General features: G+C 40.4%; 1 protein-coding gene across 1 annotated transcript in view; it reads right to left on the bottom strand.

The window, feature by feature from the left end:
* The window catches only part of pkd2 (polycystic kidney disease 2), a 60,231-nt gene that overhangs the window by 25,357 nt on the left and 9,288 nt on the right, over positions 1-25,586 (bottom strand). The window contains exons 2-3 of the mRNA XM_063046954.1: positions 18,220-18,333; positions 5,122-5,255 (exon numbers count right to left, since the gene is read on the bottom strand). Coding sequence (XP_062903024.1) covers positions 5,122-5,255; positions 18,220-18,333 — 248 coding nt within the window. The remainder of the gene's footprint in view (positions 1-5,121; positions 5,256-18,219; positions 18,334-25,586) is intronic.

Consider the following 25,586-nt stretch of genomic DNA (forward strand, 5'->3'; position numbering starts at 1 on the left):
ATCAGAAGTAGAGAGAGTGAGCAGTTTCAATTTCCTGGGTGTCAAGATCTCTGAGGACCTAACCTGGTCCCAACATATCGATTCAGTTATAAAGAAGGTAAGACAGCGGCTATACTTTATTAGGAGTTTGAAGAGATTTGGCATGTCAACGAATACACTCAAAAACTTCTATAGTTGTACCGTGGAGAGCATTCTGACAGGCTTCATCACTGTCTGGTATGGAGGGGCTACTGCACAGGACTGAAAGAAGCTGCAGAGGGTTGTAAATCTAGTCAGCTCCATCTTGGGTACTAGCCTACAAAGTACCTAGGACATCTTTAAGGAGCAGTGTCTGAGAGAGGCAGCGTCCATTATTAAGGACCTCCAGCACCCAGGGCATGCCCTTTTCTCACTGTTACCATCAGATAGGAGGCACAGAAGCCTGAAGGCACACACTCAGTGATTCAGGAACAGCTTCTTCCCCTCTCCCATCCGATTCCTAAATGGACATTGAACCCTTGAACACTAACTCACTTTTAAAAAAATATAGAGTATTCCTGTTTTCGCACGTTTTTTAAAATCTACTCAATATACACAATTGATTTACTTGTTTATTGATTATTAATTTAATTTATTTATTTTTCTCTGCTAGATTATGTATTGCATTGAACTGCTGCTAAGTTAACAAATTTCATGTCACGTGCCGGTGAGAATAAACCTGATTCTGATTCTGGACTGTACTAAAGTTCTGACAACAATCACTCTTGAAAGGCTGATCCAGAAGATTAAGGGATATGAGATCCATAGAGACTTGAATTCAAAACTAAGACAAACGAAATTGCTGATGCTAGAATCTGAAGCAACAAACAAGATGCTGGAGGACCTCAGCAGGTCAGGCAGCAAATGTTGAGGGAAACAAGACAAATGACATCTTGGATTGAGACTGAAAGATGAAAGGGGGATAGCCAGTATATAAAAAGAGGTGAGAGAAGGAGTGGAATAAGTGCCGGCAAACAACAGGTGGTTCAAGGTGAAGGAGATGACAAGTAGATGAAGAAGAGGAAGACCGTCTTGTAAAAGTATTCAGCCCCCAAATATTTGTTCACATAAATACTTTATACCTTATACTTTATTGTCGCCAATCAATTGGTACTAGAACGTACAATCATCACAGCGATATTTGATTCTGTGCTTCCCACTCCCTGGATTACAAATATTAAATATTAAAAATAGTTAAAATTAGTAAATATTAAAAATTAATTATAAATCATTAATAGAAAATAGAAAAATGGGAAGTAAAGTAGTGCAAAAAAACCGAGAGGCAGGTCCAGATATTTGGAGGCTACGGCCCAGATCTGGGTCAGGATCCAATAAAATAAGTATTACAACCAGGGATTTTGATCAACTGAGAATTTTTATTTGCTCCTTTTCCACAGTAGAGCCCAAAAAGCAGGGAATATTGTAAAGCATGAAAAACTAAAAATTCAAAAACTGGAATGTCAGCAGTTCAGAAGTATTCATCCCCTTTGCCCAGTACTAAGTTGAACCACCTCTTGCAGCTATTACAGCCAGTTGTCTTTTTGGATAAGTCTCTTTTAGCATTGCACAACATGGTGGAGCAAGATTTGGCCATTCCTCTTTGCAATTGTGAGGTCTTCTCAGAGATGTTCAATTAGGTTAAGGTCAGGGCTCTGACTGGACTGCTAAAGAACATTAATTTTTTTTTAATTTGAAGCCACTCCTTGGTTGCTCTGGCAGTGTACCTTGGGTCATTGCCTTGCTGAAAGATGAACTTCCTCCCCAGTTAAAGCTTTCTGGCAGAAGCTGAAAGGTTTTTATCCAGGACCTCTCTGTATTTAGCAGCATTCATCTTCCCAACAGTTCTGACCAGATTTCCAGTCTCTGCTGCTGAAAAGTATCCCCACAGAATGATGCTACCTCCACCATAATTTACAGTAGGGATGGTGTTACCTGGCTGATGTACAATATTAGATTCACGCCGCACATACCACTTAGTGTTGAGGCCAAAAAAGTTTCACTTTAGTCTTGTCCGACTACAAGACTTTCTTCCATATCTTTACAGTATCTTGGAAGTGATGTTTTGCAAAATCTTTACAGGTAAGGATATGTTTTTTTTTAAAGTCAGGGCTTCTTTCTTGCCACTTCCATACTGATGGACCTTACAGAGAGAAGGGGTATTTATTCTTATGAAGTCATTGAAAACAGGTGATCCTCCAGTTTTTGACCTCAACAAATTGGGTGAGTTGGTAAGGTAATACAGTATGTTGCACCTGAGGTGAGTTAGTATAGTCTTTACAAAAGAGATAAATACTTTTTAAGCTTCACAACTTTGGTTTTTAAGTTTTAGTAAATTGTTGTCTTTGGATTTTTTTTTATTTGACATGATGCATAATGTTTTGTACTTTAGCTCAAAAAATTCTATTAAATTTAGAAAATGAGACAGTAAAATGTGAAAATAGTTGTGGGTGCTAAATGCTTTTTCAAGGCACTGTAGATAATGGAATCTGAGACAGAGCACAGGATCAAGTGAGGGAGATAGAGGGGGCAGACGGGGTCAGTGAGGGTGGGGAACAAGTGGAAGGAGTGTGAGGGTGATGGGGAGATGGAGTGGGTGGAAGAGGGGAATGAAATAAGATATTGGGGGTTGGGGGAGAACTGAGTATATCAGGAGAAGAGAGAAAAGAACAAAAGGGAGCAGGTTTATCTGAAACAGTTTTTTATACTTCTAAAATTAATAAAAATATATAAAGGGAAAAACAGTGCACAAATATTAATTTTAATTAATACTAATATTAATTTATGGTCATTATATTCAGTGGTGTCAACTTATTTGGCCACCATTGCAGCTGTATAAAGCTTTGGTTAGACCACATTTGGAGCATTATGTATAGTTCTGAAATATGGTTCTGTAGACAACATTACAGGAAGGCTGTGGAATATTTGAAGACGACACATAGTTCACTAGGATGTTGCTTGGATTAGAATGTATTTACTTTAAAGATAGACTAGACAAACTTGAATTGTTTTCTGAAGCATCAGAAGCTGGAGGGTGAGCTGATAAAGTTTTATAAAAATATGAAAGACATAGGTAGGGTAAATAGTCACAAGATGGATAAAGTCTTTTTCCCAATACTAGAAAGAATATAGGAATATCTTTACAGTGAGGGAGTAACATTTAAAGAAGATTTAGGTGGCTAGATTTTTTTGTTTTTACAAATAGAGTGGTAGGTGACTGCAATTTACTGCTTGAGGAATGAGTAGAAGCAAGTACTGCAGCAACATCTGCTGCAAGTACTGCAGACAATACATGAACAGGTAGGAATTGAGAGATACGTCGTCGACACAGAGATTGTGGGCTAAAGGGCCTGTATTAAGACCATAAGACACAGGAGTAAAATGAGGCTATTCAGCCCATCAAGTCATCTCCGCCATTCCATCATGACTCTCCCGGATCCCACCTGCTTCCACTTTAAACATACCCATGGGCTTAGTCTCCACCGCAGTCTGTGGCAGAGCATTCTACAGATTCACTACTCTCTGGCTAAAAATATTTCTCTTTACCCCGTTCTAAAAGGTCACTCCTCAATTTTCAGGCTGTGCCCTCTAGTTACGGATACCTCCACCACAGGAAACATCCTTTCCATACCCATCCTATCTAGTTCATTCAACATACGGTAGGTTTCAATTAGATCCTAACCCCTGCACCCCCCCCAACCATTCTTCTAAATTCTAGTGAGTACAGGCCCAAAGCTGCCAAATGCTTCTCATATGTAAACACTGTCATTCCCAGAATCATTCTTGTGAACGTCCTCTGGACTCTCTCCAATGTCAACACATTCTTCCTGAGATATGGGGCCCCAAACTGTTGACAATACTCCAAGTGCCGTCTGACTAGTGTCTTCTGAAGCCAGAGCATCATCTCCTTGCTTTTATATTCTAATCCCTCTGAAATAAATGCCAACACTGTATTTGCCTTCTTTACCACAAACTCCACCCGTAAATTAACCTTCAGGTAGTCTTGCACAAGAACTCCCAAGTACTTCTGCACCTCTGATGTTTGATTTTTTGTGCATTTAGATAATAGTTTGCACCATTGTTCCCTTTACCAAAATGCATTATCATACATTTCCGAACACTGCATTCCATCTGCCTTTTTCTTCTCCCCATTCTTCCAAATTGTTTAAGTCCTGCTGTAATTACATTGCTTCCTCAACACTACCTATCCCTTCACCTATCTTTGTATCAACTGCCATTAATTCTATTATCTAAATCAATGACAAACAATGTGAAAACTAGCAGTCCCAATACTGACTCCTGCGGAACACTAGTCACTGGCAGCCGACCAGAAAAGGCCCACTTTATTCCCACTCACCACCTCCTGCCTGTCAGCCAATCCTTTATCCACACCAGTATCTTTCCTGTAATGCCAAGAGATTTATCTTGTTAAGCAGCCTCATGTGTGGCACCTTATCAAATGTCTTCTGAAAATCCAAGTAAATAACATCCATTGCCTCTCCTTTGTCCACCCAGCTTGTTACTTCTTTGAAGAAATCGAACAGATTCGTCAGGCAAGATTTCCCTTCACAGACACTGTGCTGACTTTGATTTATTTTACCATTAGTCTCCAAGTACTCCGAAACCTCATCCTTAATAATAGACTCCAATGCTTCCCCAATCACTGTTGCACTAACTGGCCAATCCATCTCTCACACTTATTCCACCACTTAATATGGGACATGACTGAAATGTTGCATAAAATTCTGGCATAGCCTCCCTGAACTTGTACTTTATGCCCTGGCAAAGTACCTAATAAATTAAGCAAAGCATCCTACATGCCCTTTCAACCATCACATCAGCTCTCCTGCTACCTTTAAAGATCTGTGGGCATATATTCCAAGGTCTTTGTTCCTCCACAGCACTCAACATCTTCCCATTTATTTCTTATTCTGTGGTTAAAATCTGAAGCCATCCTCCACGGTGCAAACTACATTGCTGATGATAGGCAATTTTTTTTTAAAATATCATTTCCTGCGCATTCAAGTCTAGATCACTGACATATATTGAATCTTTGCAGAATTGAGTTTTCTGACAATTTTTAAGGCAACTTAACAAAAAGTGTACCTTCCAAAAATCATCCATGCTGGAGATACTCCTGAAGTTAGTTTTCTCATTTTCAGAAAAAGGAGTGTCCAGGAAAAGACTGGACATAACTTTGGTATAGTAGTACATGTTAGAGCTGACCATCCCATAGGTTGCTGCAAGAGAGAAAAACATGAAAGGAAATTTGTTTTTACTGCTTACTCATCCTCTTAGACACTTTAAACACATTTCATGAAAATAAAAAAACACATGCTCAAATCTGAAGTAAAATTAAGAAGTACTGGAAACAGCAGATCAGGGAAAATTTGTGGACTAAGTAACAGGAGTTAATATTGCATGTAGAAAACCCTTCGCTCTCATCTGACATCTTCGACCCAAAATGTTAAATTTGGTTCTCTTTCCACAAATGGTCCTTGAAGTGCTAAACAATTCCAGCAACTTCTGACTCTTTGAGCATGACCACCCACAAAAGGTACCAATTAAATGAAGAAGATTGTCAAGACTCAACCAATGACTGGAAGGACCTTTCAGACCCAGTAAATAGTAACGCGACCAACATGATGCCTCATTCTATTTCCCCAGACATTCTGAACAACACAGTGGTTCAGCTAATCAAGGAGCTGTCTCACAGTTCCAACAGTGTCGGTTCGACCCTGACCTCCAGAGCTCTGTGGAGCCTGCCTCTTCTCCCTGTGACCACTTGGATTTCCCCTGAATGCTCTGATTTCCTCCCACATGCCAAAGCTGTGTGCAGGTTGGTAGAATGGTTGGCCACTGTGAACTGTGTGGGAGAGTGGTAGAATCTGGAGGAAGCTGATGGACATGCAGAGAAAATAAAATGAGATAAGTGCAAGTCAAGGCTTGATAGCTGATGTGGTCTCAGTGAGCTGAACAGTCATTTCCTGACCAAGGGTCTCAGCCTGAAACATCGATTATGCTTCTTCCTATGGATGCTGCCTGGCCTGCTGCATTCCACCAGCATTTTGTGTGTTGCTAGTCATTTCCTTAATGTGTTACTCCAATCAGCCATATTGACAAGTTTAATCACAATCTGCTTTTGGGTATAAAACCATGCGACTGATAAAACAAATCTCATTGATTCTGATGCATAAAACAATATTTCATCATTGAATCAACTGCTTTTCTTAATTAATTTAGATAATTAGTTTAATTGCTCTATTTCCAGCCCATTGTTCTTTCAGTGACACAGAATGTACTTGCATATGCTGCAAGGTTCAAGATTTACTATGGCAAGTTCACATTCAAAATAAACAAAGAATTTTTCTTGAAGAGTTAACATTGGGGAAAAAATGAATATCAAGATTTGAACTGTTCAACAAAAAGACAACACATTAGGCAGATGGATGAACCCATCTAGTGCACCAAAGGTGGCAGTGTTCATGCCACATCCTGCTATTAAACAATAGTACATTAGCTGTACTTTGAATGTCAGAGGTAGGTCCCCCCCCCACCACACAGAAAATGGTGGGTGCCTGAAACCATTGTCACAGTGGGGGTAGAGGCTGATACATCAGGAACACACGAATTAAAGAAAAATTGAGGCTTATGGGCTGTGTTGAGGAAAGGATTAGATTGATCTTGAAGTAGTGAGAAGATCAGCACAACATCATGGGCCACAGGGCCTGTACTGTGCAATAATTTTCTATGTTCTAGAATTGTGGACACAGTTTAGCACAACACAGAAACCAGCCTTCCCCCACTCCCTTGTACTGTCTACACCACTCACTGCCTTACTAAAGCAGCCAGCCATCCTGGACACTATATTTCCCTCTCCCATCTGGTAGATGATACAAAAACCTGAAAGTATGTACCACACTGCTCAGGAACAGGTTCTGTCCCACTGTTTTAAGACTGAATTGTTCACTACTACAATAAGGTGGACAATTGACCTCACAATCAACCTTATGATCTTGTACCTTTACTGTCTACCTGCAATGTACTGTCTCTGCACGTTTAACATGTTCTGTTACTGTTTTAACTTGAACTGCTTCAATACATTATGTAATGAAAAACTGATCTGCATGAACAGTATGCAAGACAAATTTTTCACTGTACCTCTGTACATGTGATAATAAACATTCCAATTAAATCCTTAAATATTTTGCATTATTTACTATTTATATGTCAGCAACCTGTACAACATTTTAAGGCACCTCAGCCAAGCAGATATTATTTGTTGATCATTAGATTTGCACTTCTATTAAAGGCCAAAAGTACAATGGTGTCCAATGTTGTAGGAAACAGGATGATGTGGGAAAAGGTAAGAAAAAAAAACTTTAACTGACATATGGCCTTGGACGTTGGGATAGGAAGTGAGGATTGGGGAGTTCAGAATCTCTAAGGAGCACTAAAAAGTAAATGTATCTCTTGTGCTCTATTAATGTTTGCTGATCTTTGTTTACTGTACAAATGCCCACAAATTACATCACCAAACACTCAAAAGTTCATTGCTCATTCTGTATGCCAAGTTGACACATAAAATTACCTCATCTAAAAGGACAGAACACTCAGCCTACAACCAAAATAGGAAAAAAAACTTAAAAAAAGAAATTAATTCTCAATTAAGCAATCTACTTCTATTCCTGTTGACAAAGAATTCAGGGCAGATTGAAAATTTCACAAAAAGAATGTTTGTTACGAATTCAATTCCTTGCTTGTAATAAAGCATTTTAGAATTTAATTTCCGGTCTCTCTTTGGAAATAACAAATCATTCTTAAATTTTCACAGGACTTTCATAACTGTTATTGACAAGGTTGATCAATGAAAAAATCAATAATTAAATGAGTGGAAGCTCTTAATTATGGAATACAATAAATATAATAATATAAAAATATTCAGTTATAAAATAGCCACTTGAAAGACAGTAAAAAATTTAGTGACCACAAAGGACTACATCTGATCCTATACTCAAATGTATATTTACCATTTTGTCCTTGATTTCAATCTTTACTCTGTAATTAGAATTTCTAATCTCTGAGGAAACAAGAGGCAGATGAAACTCACGCGGAATAACTCAAGGAGTCTACTGATGGAATTATAAAGTTATCAGCAAGATTCACTTACAAATTTGAGACATGAATTTGTAATAGGAAAAATTAACATGCTGACCAAGATGCACCTTCCAAGCTAGTTCCATTTGCCAGCTTTTGGCCCATAACCTTACCAAACCATGTATTTGTCCAACTGTCTTTTAAAGGTTGTTATTTTACCTGCCTCAACCACTTCCTCTGGGAGCTCATTCACATAGGTACCACCCTCTATGTAAAAAAGTTGTCTCTTAAGTTCCTCTTAAATCTTTCCCTTCTCCCTTCAACCTATGCCATGTAGTTCTTGAATCCCCAACCCTGGAAAAAAGACTGAGTGCATTCACCCTATCTGTTCTCCTCATTATAGTACACACTTTTATAAGATCATTTCTCAGTCTTCTACACTTAAAGGCATCAAGCAACAAGAGCAAGGATAGAAATAGTCTCATTTCAATTGAAGGTGAAATCCATGTTTGCTGAAGTTCGACCCAGAAATGAGTATTTGTGCAACAAAAAACCACCACAGGTTTCACATGCTAGGCCTATATTTGAGCCTGATCACATCACTTAATAAGAACATGTTTTTTCAAAGTCTTGTATAAAATTGTGTCTTAGGCTATATTTTTGCTTTGGTTTATGGTTTTTAGTAACTTTACTAAATAACATTAATTAAAACCAATTTACAACCCTTATTAAATTAAATCTACTGAAACTACCTTTAGAAAAATTAAATCCTATTTTGGCTAAGCCAGTTATTTAACAGAAATATCTTGTTTGCCTTATGAGATTATAAAATTTATGAAAGGGAAAGAAAGATTAATTTTAAGAAAGGCAAGCTAAGCTTAACTACCCTTTTTTCTGCTCAAAGAAAGGTTGGCTAAAAATTCATTCTCTACTCAAAAGAGCATTGACAATTATTTTTGGATTATTGTATCTAGAACTTGCTGATCATGCTAACATACCGTGAGTGTAGATATAACAACTTTTTACACAGGGGTTCCCCAAGACCTGGAAATAATTTCAAGGGTTCCTCCAGGGCAAAAAGGTTGAGAAAGACTAGTCTAAAGAATAAAGTCCTAGTCTGTCCGATCTCTCGCTACAACTCAATCCCACAAGTCCTGGTAACATCCTTGTACATCTTTTCTGCACTTTCTCCATTTTAACACCTTTCCCATAGAATGACCAAAACCGAATACTCCAAATGTGGTCTCGCCAGCGTCCTGTACAACTACAGCATGTCCTCCCAACTTTTATACTTAATGTACTGACTTATGAAAGCCATGTGCTTGAAGCCTTCTTCACCATCCTTATCTACCTGTGACTCCACTTTAAGTAAACCCCCTGGACCCTGCCATTCACTATGAAAGTCCTAGATTTGACTTTTGAAATGCAATACCTTGTACTTAACTGAATTTGCTATTTCTTTGCTTATTTACTCAACTGATCAAGATCCCCTTAAATTTTTGATAACCTTCTTCATTGTCCACTATAATACTTACCATACTGTCATCTGCAAACTTATTAACTACACCTTGTATATTCTTAACCAAATAGTTGATATAGATGACAAACAAGGGGTCCCAGACCAAAACCTAAGGCACACCGCTAGTCATGGGCCTGCAGTCCAAGAAACAACTTCCACCATCACCTTCTGCTTTCAGGTATCAAGCCAATTATGTATCCAATTAGACAACTTTTCCTAAGAAGTCTAACTTCCAAGGATTCGCTTGATCCCAGCAGTACCTGGCCTATGCTTCCTTTTTCCTGGCCAGGACCCCAATTTCCCTTGTCATCCAAGAATTTCAACTCTGACTATTTGGGGGTACATTGTACAATCCCAAAAATGTGATTATACTATTCTTATTTCTCACCTCCACCCATATTCGTAAGGCCAGTGATGTTGTGGGGATGGAACTGGACTCTCTCACGGTGGTGTCTGAAAAGAGGATGCTGTCTAAGTTGCATGCCATCTTGGACAATGTCTCCCATCCACTACATAATGTACTGAGTGGGCACAGGAGTACATTCAGCCAGAGACTCATTCCTCCAAGATGCAATACAGAGTGTCATAGGAAGTCATTCCTGCCTGTGGCCATCAAACTTTACAACTCCTCCCTTGGAGGGTCAGATACTCTGTGCCGATAGGCTGGTCCTGGACTTATTTCATAATTTACTGGCATAATTTACATATTACTATTTAACTATTTACGGTTCTATGACTATTTATTATTTATGGTGCAACTGTAACGAAAACCAATTTCCCCCTGGAATCAATAAAGTATGACTATGACTAAAGCCTCACTGAATGATCCTTCAGTAATTTTATTTCTGACTACTGATGTAACACTCCCCTTAATCAAAAATGCAACTCCCCCTTTCATCTTTCCTCTGCCTCTATCCCACCTAAAGTAACTGTACCCTGGAACATTAAGCTGCCAATCTTGTCCTTCCCTTAGCCATGATTCTGTAATGGTTATAATATCCCAGTTCCACATAGCTATTCTAACCTTAAATTCATCTGCCTTACCTGTCTGACCCCTTCTCAGAAATAAATGCAATTTGAACCATAGGCTTTCTGCAATCCTGGCCATTCTCCTGCCTATCATCCCTATTCAACTTACTGTCACTGACTTCTGTATCACTTTCCAACCTCTCATTTGCCTCCCTGGTGCTTGGGATTCCAACCACCCCCACCTCTACCAAACTAGTTTAAATTCACTCCTGTAATCAGCCTGCCAGGATGTTGGTTTCTTTACAGTTCAGATGTAACTCATCCCTCTTGTACAGATCACCTCTGCCCCAGAAGAGAACCTAATGATCCAAGAACCTGAACCCTGTCCCCTACACCAATTTTTCAGTCATGCATTCATTTGCCATATCCTCCTATTCTTACCCTCACTAGCATGTGGCACTGGAAGTAATCCAGAAAGTACTACCCTAAAGATTCTGCTTTTATCTTCTTCTTAGACTCCCTGTATTAACTTCCCAGGACTTCATCCCTTTCTCTACCTGTGTCATTTGTGCCAACATGCATAACTACTTCTGGCTGCTCATTCCCCCCCCCCCCCACCCCCCGAGAATATATTGTAGCCACTCTGTTACATCTGGCACCAGGGAGGAACACACCATTCTAGAAGCTCTCGTGGCCACAGAATCTTCTGACCACCCTCCCCCCCCCCCCCAAACTATTGAGTCTCCTATCACTAGAGTCCTGTCTGATTTCACCCTTTCCCACTAAGCCTCAGAACTGGTCCAGGTGCCAGACCTGGCTGTTGCTGCCTTCTCCTTAATAGTCATTCTTCAACACCCCCCCCACCCCGCCCCCCAGAGTATCCAAAATAGACAATGGCCACAGGGGAATCCTGCAGTCTTTGCCTTAACCCTTTTCCATTCCTGGCAGTTAGCCCATACTTTAGGTGTGACCACCTCACTGAAACTCCCAGCAGCTCAGATGATCCTGAGTGCATTCATCTCCTTCAAGTGGTAAGTCAGGAGTGGTAGCTGGATCCATTTTTCACAGTTGTAGTCCTCAGGGGCATGGAAGTCTTCCTGATCCCCACATCATGCAGGGAGAGCACGCTACTGGTCCGAACAGCCACCCTGAATCCTGTGTGTAATGCCCTGGTTAAGATTTCTACTGTTATGTTGTGAGGTAGCTCATATTAGCAATTTTCTGTAAAAGCAATGCACCATGTAAGTATGTTTTGGCTCGGCTAAGACAAGGAGCCATGTTGCCCAACTTAGGATGAAGCCAAGTTGGAAGGAGAGAAGCTGCCTACCTATCTTTTCAGGTTGGAGAAATTGCTGCATTGTTTGTGCCAAAGGAGGCATTCAACTGTCTGAGAGAAATGCTTGAGGGTGGAACAAGTTGTGAAGAGCATGCTGTCACATGACGTGATTGCTTTACATATTCAAATGGCCTGCAAGATGCGCCCTCCTCCATCTTTTACCAAGTTACTGGGAGAAGTTAGAGAGAAGGAAAACATGATTGAGAAGTGGAACATTTCTAAAAACCAAGTAGTGTCTTCAGTGGTAGCCTCTGCTGCTAAAGTGACCCTTAATGCCACAGAGGGAGAGCTTCTGAGGAATAAGGTGGAAAACCTTCTGCTGAGCTGACTCGATGGATGTCTGCTAATGTTTCAGCTAAATAAGACACAACCCAAACCACCTGTAGAACTTACAACGCAGAGGAATGCTGCCTAAAGGGTGTCTTGATTAGAGAGGCGACCGATATTTTCTGTTACAACTGGGGAGAAGATGGACACTTCAAGTGAGACTGAGGGACAGGAAAATCTTCGAAAAGTAGGTCAATGGTTAATCAAACAGAGAAGAGGCAAAACTACAAAGGGACCCAGTAATTTCCTGGCATATTTACATATTACTATTTAACTATTTATGGTTTTATTACTATTTATTTATGGTGCAACTGTAACGAAAACTAATTTCCCCCGGGATCAATAAAGTATGACGACGACGACTACGACTACTACCACCACTACTACTAGAATGGGCTGGCATCTTAGAAAGGATACATTCCAATCAGTGTATCAAAGGAAATGCTAAACTGCAAAACACTATTCTTGAAGGTTTAGTGGGACCAAACTCTGATGCATCCACACGGATTGTAAATGTTTATGCTAGAGCAAAGTCTGTATATGAGCCCCGGTGAAAGGGTTACATTTGTGGGGCCTAGTCCGGGATTGCTGTGTGAATGCTGTTTAAGGAATGATTAAGTGTTTTTGTGTTTAAGCCTGTGTTTAAACTAGTGTTTATGGAAAGTGAGGTTCTTTATTATGGTATTTTATTATGGATGCCACGGGGATTAAAGTTTGGTGCGACTCCAAAAGGATATCCATAAGTAATGCTTATGTTCTGAGAGGGGTGAATGCCCAAATTCCAGATAAACTGCTACTAGGAGTACGGAGCTCTGTAAAAGTGTTGTGAAAAATTACCTTGATTGAATGGTATTTTGACCAATCAGCTGGCAAGGATGTCATGTTAGTCCAAGCTACCAGTGACATAACTGAAGTCACACTGCCTGATAAGATAGGGGAACCTGGAGAGGTGGGGCCATGGGCAGTGCACATCGCTAGAGAAATGGGGGTGGGGGGAGGAATGTAGCTGAGGGTGAAGACTTTAAAGACAAGTTGCTCTCGTTTCTGCAAAGTGAGGGAAGGGAGTTGTCTGATGTGAAAGGTCTAATGGGTCCTTCAGCAGCTGATTTAAATTCTGAACTGGATGATAAACGCGAAAGCATACCTTCAGAGAGCCATACTTGACACAAGTTCTCATGTTACTTTGCTTTATAGATCCTTTTACAACTTGTATTTGACACATTTACCATTAACGCCACTCAGCGCTCTTGGGATTTGGGGGCTTCGTACTGATGAGTACCCACATGATGGTAACTTGCCATTGATACCGAGTTTTCGGAAGCATATATTCTTGAACTGAAACTATTGTCGCACCAGTGTTGGTCTGCCCAGATCCAGTTGAAAAGGGTGAAGCTTCCATTTTTGTGGGAACAAATACTTCCATTGTGAGAAGGTTCGTGGTAGAATGCAAGGAGAGAAATGGAAAGAACTTTTTGAAAACCTTGTCCATTCACTTTGTGTTCATAGCTGCTTTTGAGAAGGTGCAAGTTCCTTCGAAGCCGGATGATGAGCAGAAACAAGGAACTGTATGGCACATCCAGTCTAAACCCGTCATGTTACATTCTGGAGAGTAGCTAGAGTGACAGGAACCCCCAAATTTGCTGGAATGCCCAGCATCTCGGCCATCCATGTGGATGTTCCTGGTGATCAGGAAGAAGAGTCACACTTACCTGCAGGAGTGCTGGTGAGACCTGAACTGCAGAAATCTTCAGCTGTCTATGCTAACAGGATAACAGTGATTGTCAGGAACACCTCAGGAAGAGATATTACCCTCAGACATGGAATGCTGATTGCCCATCTTTTTTTCTGTGATGGTTGTGTCTAGTTTTCTGGTGAAAATGGAAGAGAAACAGTCTACTGGATCGAGGAAGTTGACATCAAAGTCACCAATTGCCTGAGGAATGGAAAAGGTGATTAACTGAGAAGTTGGAATGCGAAGATGTCTTTTCTACTGACGAGTTTGATGTTAGTTACTCCAAGAACACTTGCCACACTATGAGAGTAATAGAGGTCACAAACACCTTTCCGAAAGAGGTCTTGCTAGTTAGCACCAGCTGAGGTTGAAGATGTGCAGCAGCACCTGCTTAAACCAAAGGAAGCTGAGTCAGGGGGCAAGGGGTGACTGAGTCACCAGAAGGTATAAGTGATAGACAAGTGGAAGCATCCTCTAATAGACAAGAAAGGTCACAAGAAGTGCCCAAGGCTGAAGAAGCTGATAAGTATGTCTCAGAATCTGGGAATCCCCAGATAAGCTAGCAAATGATGCCCCGAGGAAACAGAGTGTTGTGTCCATCACAACAGTTAGATATGTTACTTCCATTTACAAATGGATTAGGGGGTCTTGAAATCACAAAACTCACTTGAATAATGGTCATTAATATTGGTTTAATAAATTCCAAATTCATGAGGACATGACTACCTTTGGTAGAGGGAGAGTGCAATTCCCTTGTTAAGATTTCTACTGCTGTGCTGTGAACACAGAAATCTACAACACATTATAGGCCCTTCAGCCCACAATGTTGTGCCGACTGTGTAATCTACGCTAGAAACTGCCTAGAGTTTCCCTAGCGCATAGACCTCTATTTTTCCAAGCTCCATGTACCTATCTAAGAGGTTCTTAAAAGACCCAAATGTATCCGCTTCCACCACTACCACCGCATTCCACGCATCCACCACTGTGTGGAAAACTTATGCCTGACATCCCCTCAGTAACCATTTTCAAGCACCATAAAACTATGCCCCCTCGTGTTAGCCATTTCAGCCCTGGAAAAAAGCCTCCGGCTATCCACACAATCAATGCCCCTCATCATCTTATACACCTCTATCAGGTCTCCTCTCATCCTCTGTCGCTCCAAGGAGAAAAGGTCAAGTTTACTCAACCTAGGCAACATCCTTGTAAAACTCCTCTGCACTCTCTATATAGTATCCACATCTTTTCTGCAGTGAGGTGACCAGAACTGAACACAGTACACCAAGTGGGTCTTGTATAGCTGTGAGGTAGTTTATATTAGCAGTTTTCTGTAAAAGCAGTGTGCCATGCTGGAAAGCATGTTTTGGTTTCAGCTGATAAGAAGCCACTTTGCCCAATTTAGGATGAAGTTTGGGCACACGTTCCAGGAGGAAGGAGAGAGAAAGGACAGAAGTTGCCGGCTTACCTTTTCTGGTTGGAGAAACTGCTATGTTGTTGGTGCCAGTAAGGGGCCATTCAACTGTCTGAAAGAAATTGCTTGAGGATGGAGCAAGTTGTGAAGGGTACACTGTCACATGATGTGATTGCTCCACATATTTGAATGACCCGCAAGATGTGCCCTCCTCCATCTTTTACCAAGTTATTCAGAGAAGTTAGAGAGGAGGAAAACATAATTCAGCAACAGAATGCTGGGGCTGTTGTGTGCTGGGGCAGCAGGCTGAGGGTAGCAGACACCAATAGAATCAACAAAATCATTTGTAAGGCCAGTGATGTTGTGGGGATAGAACTGGACTCTCTGACGGTGGTGTCTGCATGCCATCTTGGTCAATGTTTCCCATCCACTACATAATGTACTGGGTGGGCACAGGAGTACATTCAGCCAGAGACTCATTCTACCGAGATGCAACACTGAGTGTCATAGGAAGTCATTCCTGCCTGTGGCCATCAAACTTTACAACTCCTCCCTTGGAGGGTCAGACACCCTGAGCCGATAGGCTGGTCCTGGACTTATTTCCTGGCATAATTTACATATTACTATTTAACTATTTATGGTTTTATTACTATTTAATTATTTATGGTGCAACTGTAACAAAAAACAATTTCCCCCAGGATCAATAAAGTATGACAATGACTATGAATATTTCCAAAAGCTGAGTAGCATCTTCAGTAGTAGCCTCCGCTGTTAAAAGTCACCCCTGATGCCCAGAGATGCAGCTTTTGAGGAATGAGGTGAAAAACTTTCAAGCTGAGCTGAGCGGTAATTGTGGAAAAGATGGACATTTCCAGCGAGATTGTGGGGGACAGGATTATCTTCAAAAAGTAAGTCAGCGGTTAATAAGCAGAGAAGAAAAGAGGCAAAACTACGAAAAGGCTCAGTAAAGGAATGAGCTGGGGTCTCGTAGAGGATACTTTCCAATCAGTGTATCAAGGGAAATACTAAAGTACAAAACACTATTCCTGAAGGTTTAGTGGGACCAAACCCTGATGTATTCATACGGATTGAAGGTGTTTTTGCAGAGCCAAGTCTGTATACGAGCCATTGTGAGAGGGTTACATCGATATCTAAATAGGAAATTCAAGGAACCTTACCTATACCTCTGCTCACTGAAGCCTCACAAGTTAAGACTTCTTTACTTACCACTCAAACACTGACTGCTCAGTGGCTGCTCTGCTAAAACTTGCTTTTCTTTTATTAGCTGCTGCTTAAAAACTGGCCTTTACACAATTTTCCAAAAAAAAACTTTAGCCAATCAGAAACACATATCAAAGTTGCTGGTGAACGCAGCAGGCCAGGCAGCATCTCTAGGAAGAGGTACAGTCGACTGTACCTCTTCCTAGAGATGCTGCCTGGCCTGCTGCATTCACCAGCAACTTTGATGTGTGTTGCTTGAATTTCCAGCATCTGCAGAATTCCTCGTGTTTGCGAGCCAATCAGAAAGGCCAGTTTTTAAGCAGCAGCAGGAAACTACACCTTCTGGCTCTTAGAACTTCAGTTTATTCTCATATAATCAGGGTCTGATGAAATTCCTTGCTCACGTGAGGCACTCAGAGTAAACAGTAAACAGGTAATTAGACTGATACCAGGCTTTATGGAGAAGCAGCAGACAATTACAAGTTACTTCATAGTTACTTTAAGAGCTGCTTCTTTGTGAATTCCACAGTGAAAAAGGTGTTAAGTTCATTCACAGGCCTAGATGTCATATTAAACAGCAGAATTGAGAAAACAGTCCAATGCGCAAAGTTTGCAGATGACACAAAAAGTGGTGCCATTATTGATAATGAGGAAGGTAGTCCAAGGCCACAGCAGGATACAGATCAGATGGAAAGTTGAGTAGAGTGTTGGCAGGTGGAATTCAACCTTAGCAAGTGCATGGTAATGCATTTTGGGAAGTTAAATAGGAAGAGGGGAGAGAGTAAACAGTAGCGTGCAAAGGAATATTGATGAACAGTGGAACCTTGGGGTTTGTTTGTGGTTCTCTGAATGTGATGAAAGAAAGCATACAGCATAGACATTAGAGATTTTGCATTAACACATACAAAATGCTGGAGGAACTCAGCAAATCCATGGAGGGGAATAAACAGTCAGCATTAGGGCGGAGACCCTTTAACCAGACTCATGAGCATTTTGTTCATGTTACTCAAAGCATACAGCATGCTTGCCTTTATAAGCTGGCAAAAGTTGAAATAAAAGTTGGAAATTACATTGCAACTTCACAAAACTGATTTGATCACACTCGGAATATCAAGTGCAGTTCTGGTGACCACCCTATAAGAAGGGTGGATGAGCTGGAGATATCGCAGAAGTGATTCACCAAGATGTTGCTTCAATTGAAGATCTTTAGTTCTGGAAAGAGCTTGAATAAACTAGGTTTGTTTCTCTTGGAATAATGGTGACTAAGGGGTGACCTGATAGAACTATGCAAAATTATAAAAGCTGGATAAGGCAGATAATCATAATGCTATTCCCACAGTAGGGAGAGAGCACAGTATTAAGGCAAGGTGGAAGAGTTCTAGAGTTGGAAGAGTTTTAGAGGGAATCCAAGGTAAAGTTTTTTGACACAGGGAGTAGTTGATATTTGAAACACACTGTGAGTAATAGTAAAGGAATCAAATAAATGTAAGACTTTATAATAAAAAACAAAGATGCAAAAACCAACCACATAAAATATTACAGCATTAACTAAAAACTAGGTGAAAAATAATCGTTAAATGAAAGATCACACTTACAGATGCAGAGAACAACCATGAAAACTGAGTATGTCACTAATTCTCGCAGCATGTTCTTCAAGTATCTTTCTCTGTTGACAGTCTGATCCTCCATCAGCCGGGTTCCCCATAAAGCTTTAAAAAAAGTACACACAACAATGATTTGAACTATTGACTATTAAGGCACCATTTTTAGCAGTATTGAATAATTAAAACAACAATTTAATGCAGGCACGTAAACAGAAAAAAAAATCAAAGTATATATAGACTACATAACACTTTAAAGCAGAAATAAACAGGTCAGAGTCCATGAAATTTATAACATTTCTAAAGTTTACCACTGGCTGGTTTGATAACGACAACTGTGCAGTAATGAAAGCCATTTAATGCAAAGCCTGTCAGAGTCCCTCTCACTCTAGAACACAGAATTCATATACAGTGAGGAGTTGAGGAAGATTAATTTAATGCTAGATTCTTAATACTTGTTAACCCTTGTCAAAGCATGGAGTCCATACCCACTATCAAACCAATTTACACTATCCTTTTTTGTTTATATATTTACAGTATTGTTCCTTTATTCCCATCACCTCTCCCTAGATTCTACCATTCACATTTACAGTAGTCATTAGTCAATTAGAGATACAGCACAGAATAGGCCTTTCTGGCACTTCGAACCACACCGCTCAGCAAACTACTCCCCGCCCCCAGTTTAACCCTAACCTATTCACGGGAAAACTTACAATGACTAATAAATCTACCCAGTATGTCTATTGCCTGTGGGAGGAAATGGGAAGACCCAGAAAAAGTCCATGCATTCCAGAGAGAGGACAGAGACCCCTTACAGAGGATCTCAGGATTGAACTCCAAACTTTTATACCCCGAGCTGTAACAGTGTCGCACTAACTGCTATGCCACCTACCAAATAGCATGCTATTGTAATAGAAGAGGAAACCCACACAGTCACAAGTAGAAAACGCAAACTCCACACCAAAGATCAGGAACGAACCCAAGTTGTTGGTGTTGTGATCTAGCAGCTCTACCAGCTTAATCACTGTGTATTTTAAAAGGAATGAACAAGCTCCAACCGCTTTACCTTAACCACCCAATGTTATAAAATACTAAGATGTATATAGTGAGAATGTTGACTGATTTATATTTATACCCACAATTTTATTTTGTTGCTGGAAATATTTTAAGCGTGATGTTTTGTCTGAATCACCTTCATTTCAGGTTTTATAAACTGGAGCTACTCTGAGCAAGCAACAAGTTGAGGGAAAGGAAAGAATGAAGAAAGAAACACTGGAGGCTGCAATACAGTGCACGTGTAGTGGATGAGAGACCAGTGTGCAATAACATCTGAGGCCAGTGAGCTTGCCCCAAATCATCAAGAAGCACTGCATTCATTTCAGACTAAATAATCACATACTTGAGGTAACAGAGGAATTTGATGAAGGCAAACAGTGGTTGTTGTCTATATGGGTATCATTAAGGTTTTTGACATGTTCCTGTATTGTATGATGGTCCAAAAAAATTAAAGCACTAAGAATCAGAGATTGGCTCGGTGATAACAGGCAAAGGGTAATGGTGAATGGACGTTTGAACTAGAGGTCATGGGTTAAGGGTGAAAGGTGAACTGTTTAAGGGAAACATCTTCACTCAGAGAATGCTGAGAGTGTGGAATCAGCTGTCAGTGGAAGTGATGTATTCGAGTTTGATTTCAACATTTAAGAGAAAATTGGATAAATATATGGATGGGGGGGGCAGGTATGGAGGGGTATGGTCCAGGTGCAGGTCAATGGGACTAGGCAGATTAATAACTTGTCACAGACTGGATGGGCCAAATGGCTTATTTCTGTGCTGTAGCGTCTATGACTGTTTTTCTGACTGGAAATCTCTAACAAATGGTCTACCACAGGGATTTATCATTAGGGAGAATACAGGGGTTATGATTTAGGGGTAATTATTCTATTATGGATTTACTGAGCATGCCTGCAAGAAAATGGATCTCAGGGACGTATATGATGACATGTGTACTTTGAACTTTGAAATTTTGATGATTAATATTTGCAGATTACACAAAAATTGGTGGAGTCTTAGATAACAAAATTGTTTAAAAATACTGGACATAGGTCAGCTGAAAAGTTAGACTAAGTACTGGCAATTGAAACTTAATCCAAGTAAATGTGAAGTAATGCAAACTGTGGGGTCAAATTCTGGAAAGACAAAGTAAATGGCAAGGACCACAAGAGCACTGTTGTATAGGGAGACCTTGGGGTGAAAGTCCATAGCTCTCTGAAAGTGATTACACAGGTGGAGAGGGTATTGAAGAAAGCACTTGATATGCCTGCTTTCACAGGCCAAGACATCCTTTAAGAATTGAGACGTCATGTTGCAGTTGTGCAAAATGTTGGTTAGAACACATTTGGAGTAAAGACTGCATAGTGCATTAATGCCTTCTGGAATGTAGGAGACTGAAAGGTGACCTTGTAGAGCTTTACAAAATTATAAGTACAGACAGGATGTAAATTCAGAATCTTTTTCCCAGGGCAGGAAAGTCTACAATTACAGGGCACTCTAAGGTGAGAAGTGGAGAAATTTAAAGATGATCTAAGGGCTAAGTACTTTTTTTTTTACACGAAGGATGATGCATATCTGGAATGAGCTTTTAGAAAAGGTAGTGGAGGCCACTACCATTACAACATTTAAAAGGCATTTGGACAGGAAAGTAATAAAGGGATATGGGCCAAAGGCAGCAGATGGGATTAGCACAAACATGCATCATGGTTGGAATAGACAAGGTGGACCACAAGAGCCGATACTGTGCTGTACATTTTTGTGATTCTATGATATTAGGCTTTGATGTTTGGATTAACCAGAATAACTTCTATATTGCTGGGTGCAACTTGAATATTTTTAGACAAAAATACCAATTTGGAAATCTGTTTAAAATAATAGATATACAACTTCTTGAATACATATTGTGCGGCAGTGAATTTACAAAAGTTAGTCAGAACAGAAAGATGTTGCCAGGCTCTCCTTTGTGCTTCACTGCAATTGTATATCTCCGAATTGCACCCAAAGTAGTGTTGTTGGGGTGGTGGAAACAAGTTATCCCACATTCTCCTTGTACTTGCAATGTTACCCCAGCATTGATTAACTAATTACCTGCCGAGTTTCCTACATTACAGCAACAGGAGGAACAGAAGCCTTAGGTCCCATACCACCAGGTTCAGGAACAGATTTTACCCTACAGCTATCAGCCTCCTGAACAGATCTGGACAACTTCACTCACAACGCTGAACTGATTCTACAATATACAAACTCTTTATAACTCATGATCTCAGTATATTTTCATTTCAATAATTTGTCTTCTTTTGCACAATGTTTCTTTATCAGTCTTTATGTATGGTTTTTCAAAAATTCTATCGTATTTCTTTACTTTCCTGTAAATGCCTGCAAGAAAATGAATCTCCAGGTAACATATATGTATTTGATAATATATTTTACTTTGACTTCCAAGCTTCTTCATTATCTGTAAAGTGCTGTGGGACTTCCTGCAGCCATGAATGACACTTCAAAGACACGAGTTTCACTTTTATCCATCACTTAGTATTTCCCAACAAGATCTACAGTATTGTGAAAAAGTCTTAGGTATCTATAGACAGGATACCCCAGACTTTTGCACAGTACTGTATTAACTTTATATATTGCACTGTATTGCTGCTGCAAAACAAAAACAACTTTCATGACATATGAGATTATTCATGACAGATGATAAATGTGATTCTGGTAATGGACTTCTATTGTGGACTCAGAGTGGAAAAGGGGGCAGGAGAAGGGAATCATAGTTAGGAAAGGGGAAAAGAAGAGGGATATACCAGAGAGACATTCTGTAATGATTAATAAACCAATTGTTTGGAATCAAGTGACCTTGCCTGGTGTCTCAGGGGTGGGTATAGCTGCACCCGTGCCAGGCTCTGCCCCTCGCACTCCTCCTCTGCCACCCATCCCTCACCACTCCTGTGGTGTTCCATTCTCATCATTCCCAACATCCTCTGATCCACCAGATTTACGAACTTGCTCTCCATTCTATGTTGACAAATAGAGTACTGAGCAAAAGTCTTAGGCACCCTAGCTATATACATGTGCCAAAGACTTTTGTGAAGTAATACGTTCATCTTATAAAATTACATATCTACAAAATTCAAACTCCTCATAAATCTCTACAACATTAATATTGGTGATGATGCCAATTGAATGAAGTGTTAAAGCAGGAATGAGTCACCTCTAGCAGGCTGGTTGATATCTGTCCAAATAACGGTGTCTCCAGTGCTATGCTATATCCACATAATGGAGACGTAATCCTTCAGCTAAAATCAAATTGCTATAAACATACCAATGCAATCTAATTCCTACCGAACCCAGTATTGTGCAGTTGACTCCCTATGATGCCTTTGAATCATCGAGCTCCCTAAAAAGGCTTCTACTCTGATTACAATTTACAGAAAATTTCTTCTGCATTTTGGATGAAAATGTAAACTAAGATTCTCGGCAAGTCCATCCTTGGTTCATCTATCATCAAAGATCCTCACTACCTAGCCCATGCTCTTTCCTCACTGTTGACATTAGGTAGAAGCTACAAGAGCCTCAGGACTCACACCACCAGATGCAAGAAAAGTTACTACCCCTCAACCATCAGGCTCTTGAACAAAAGGGGATAACTAAACTCATCTGTTGAGATGTTCCCACAATCAATGATCTCACTTTAAGGAAATCAAGGTGGTATATGAGGTCCTATTATGAGTACTTAGCATCAATATTTACAACAATGAACCTGGAGGATGATAGGGAGTTCAATGTAGAGTGTGCTAATTTGCCAGGGCATTTCGAGATACTACAGTTCAATGTACATTTATTATCAAGGAATGAACAGTTGCAAGAAAAAGTTTGTGAACCCTTTGCAATTACCTGGTCTTCTGCATAAAATGTGGTCTGATCTTCATCTGCATCACAACAATAGACAAACACAATCTGCCTAAACTAATTAACACAAACAACTATACTTGTCATGTCTTTATTGAACACATTGTGTAACCATCCACAGTAGAGGCTGGAAAAAGTATATGAACCCCTGTAGTTAATAGCTAGTAGAATGTCCTTTAACAGCAATAACCTCCACCAAACTTTTCCTGTAGCTGTTGATCAGATTTGCATAACAGCAAGGACCATTCATCCATACAAAAAGTTTTCAGTGCATTAATATTTCGGGAATATACAAACTGTAAGGAATCTCAAATGACCTGGGACACAGGATAGTTGGCACTTCCAGCATTTCCTGTGAATGTGGAGCAGCATGCATCAGCCAGACAATGGAAACCCGCATAAAGGATCACAGAAGGTGTATCGTTTTGGATTACTCAGAGAAATCGGTGGTAGCAGAACACTGCATTCTCAATGGCCATAGGATTCACTTTGACAGCACAAAATTACTGTGCTGCACCAATGGATTTTGGGACCGCCTAGTGAAGGAAGCCATTGAAATAAAACTAGAGGAAAAGAATTTTAACAAAGACTAAGGTTTCACTCTAAGTAAGAACTGGAATTCAATTGTAAATAAGGTGGGACAGCAGAAACCTGATTCCATGAGGACTAATCAATCAGGAGGGATGGACGACAAGGGTATACATACCACCAGACTAGACATGCCCAGGCACCATCCCTGATGAGGATGGCACAGTTTGTCATCGAAGCATTGGTTAAAATCATACCTGTACCCAGCTGAAAGCCAGGAAAGCACTAGATCCTTTTTTCTGGGATACCTTATATGAACAGCCCTCCTCAGGTCATGCCACAGCATTTCAATTGGGTTAAAAGCTGAACTAAGACTTGGCTATTTCAAAACTCGAATTTTCTTCTTTTTAAACCATTCTGTTGTTGATTTAGTCTTGTCGTTCAGATCATTGACCTGTTGCATCAACCAACTTCTATTAAGCTTCAGGTGACAGACCACTACCCTGACATTCTCCTGTAAAATGTCCTGATACAATTTTGAATTCATTCTTTCCTCAACAATTGCAAGGTATCCAGGCCCTGAGGTGGCAAAGCAGAATGATGCTTCTTCCACCATGCTTCACAGTTGGGATGAGGTTTTGGTGTTAGTGTGCAGTGCCCCTTTTCCTCCAAACACAGCGGTTTGCACTTCTGCCAAAAAGTTCAACTTTTGTCTCACTGGTCCACAGAACGTTGTCCCAGAAGTGTTGTGGGACACCCAGGTGATCACTTGCAAACTTGAGGCATGCGGCAATTTTTTTTTGGAGAGCAGGGTTTCCTTCATGGTGTCCTTCTATGAACACCATTCTTGTTCAGTGTTTTCCTTATAGTGGACACATGAACAGACTTTTGGAAGCTCTAGAGATTTCTGCAGGTCTTTTGCTGTTACCCTGCGTACTGTTACACCTCCTTCAGTATTGCGCATTGTGCCCTTGGTGTGATCTTTGCAGGATGTCCAATCCTAGTTTAGGCAGTCACTTAGATAAAGATCAGACCACAATTTTATGAGTAATTAATGCAAAAACCAGGTAATAGAACCCTGAGATTTGTCTCCTTACAGGCAACCACGAATCAAAGAAACACAATAGAACCCACTAAAGACCGTCAAACATATAATCTACAGGAAAAAAAGAACAAATCATGCAAACAATAAAAAGCAAGCAAATAACATTCACAACTACAGTTCTTTAAAGTGAGATCACAGCCATGAAGCTAGTCATCACTGCAGCCTGTCCAGTAGCCCATTAGTTGGAGGCAACAGCCTCATTCAGAGCAGAGATAAGTAAACCTGGCTGAGCAATGAGACAAACACAGGCCTGTCCCTGACACCCTGACCTTTTCAATCTAGCCCAGTACTTAAATCAGGCAAACATCGATTCATTCCTTACTGCCAGATTTGGGCCCTGCTGCTTCGAAACACTCTCAGGTCACTTGAAGAACATCAAGTGCCCAAGGGCTAATGGAACGTACGCCAGGTTACTGAGAGAGCCAAGAGATGAGATTGCTGGAACCATGACCATTATCATTGTGTCCTCTCTATCACAGGTGAGGATACGGAGGACTGGCGAGTAGCTACTGTTGTACCATTATTCAAGAAAGGAAATAGGGATAATCGTATAACCTATAGACCAATCAGTAGGAGGAAAGTTGCAGCAGAGGATTCTTAGGGATAGGATTCACAAGCATTTCGAAAACTATGGCCTAATTAGGGAGAATCAACATGGCTTTGTGTGGGACAAGTTGATTTTTTGGAGGAGATGACAAAGGTGATTGATGAAGGTAGACCTGTGGATGTTGTCTACATATTTTGAGTTAGGCATTTGACAAGGTCCCCCCAT

This window comes from Mobula hypostoma, chromosome 4, assembly GCF_963921235.1.
Source record: "Mobula hypostoma chromosome 4, sMobHyp1.1, whole genome shotgun sequence".
Classification (NCBI taxonomy): Eukaryota; Metazoa; Chordata; class Chondrichthyes; order Myliobatiformes; family Myliobatidae; genus Mobula; species Mobula hypostoma.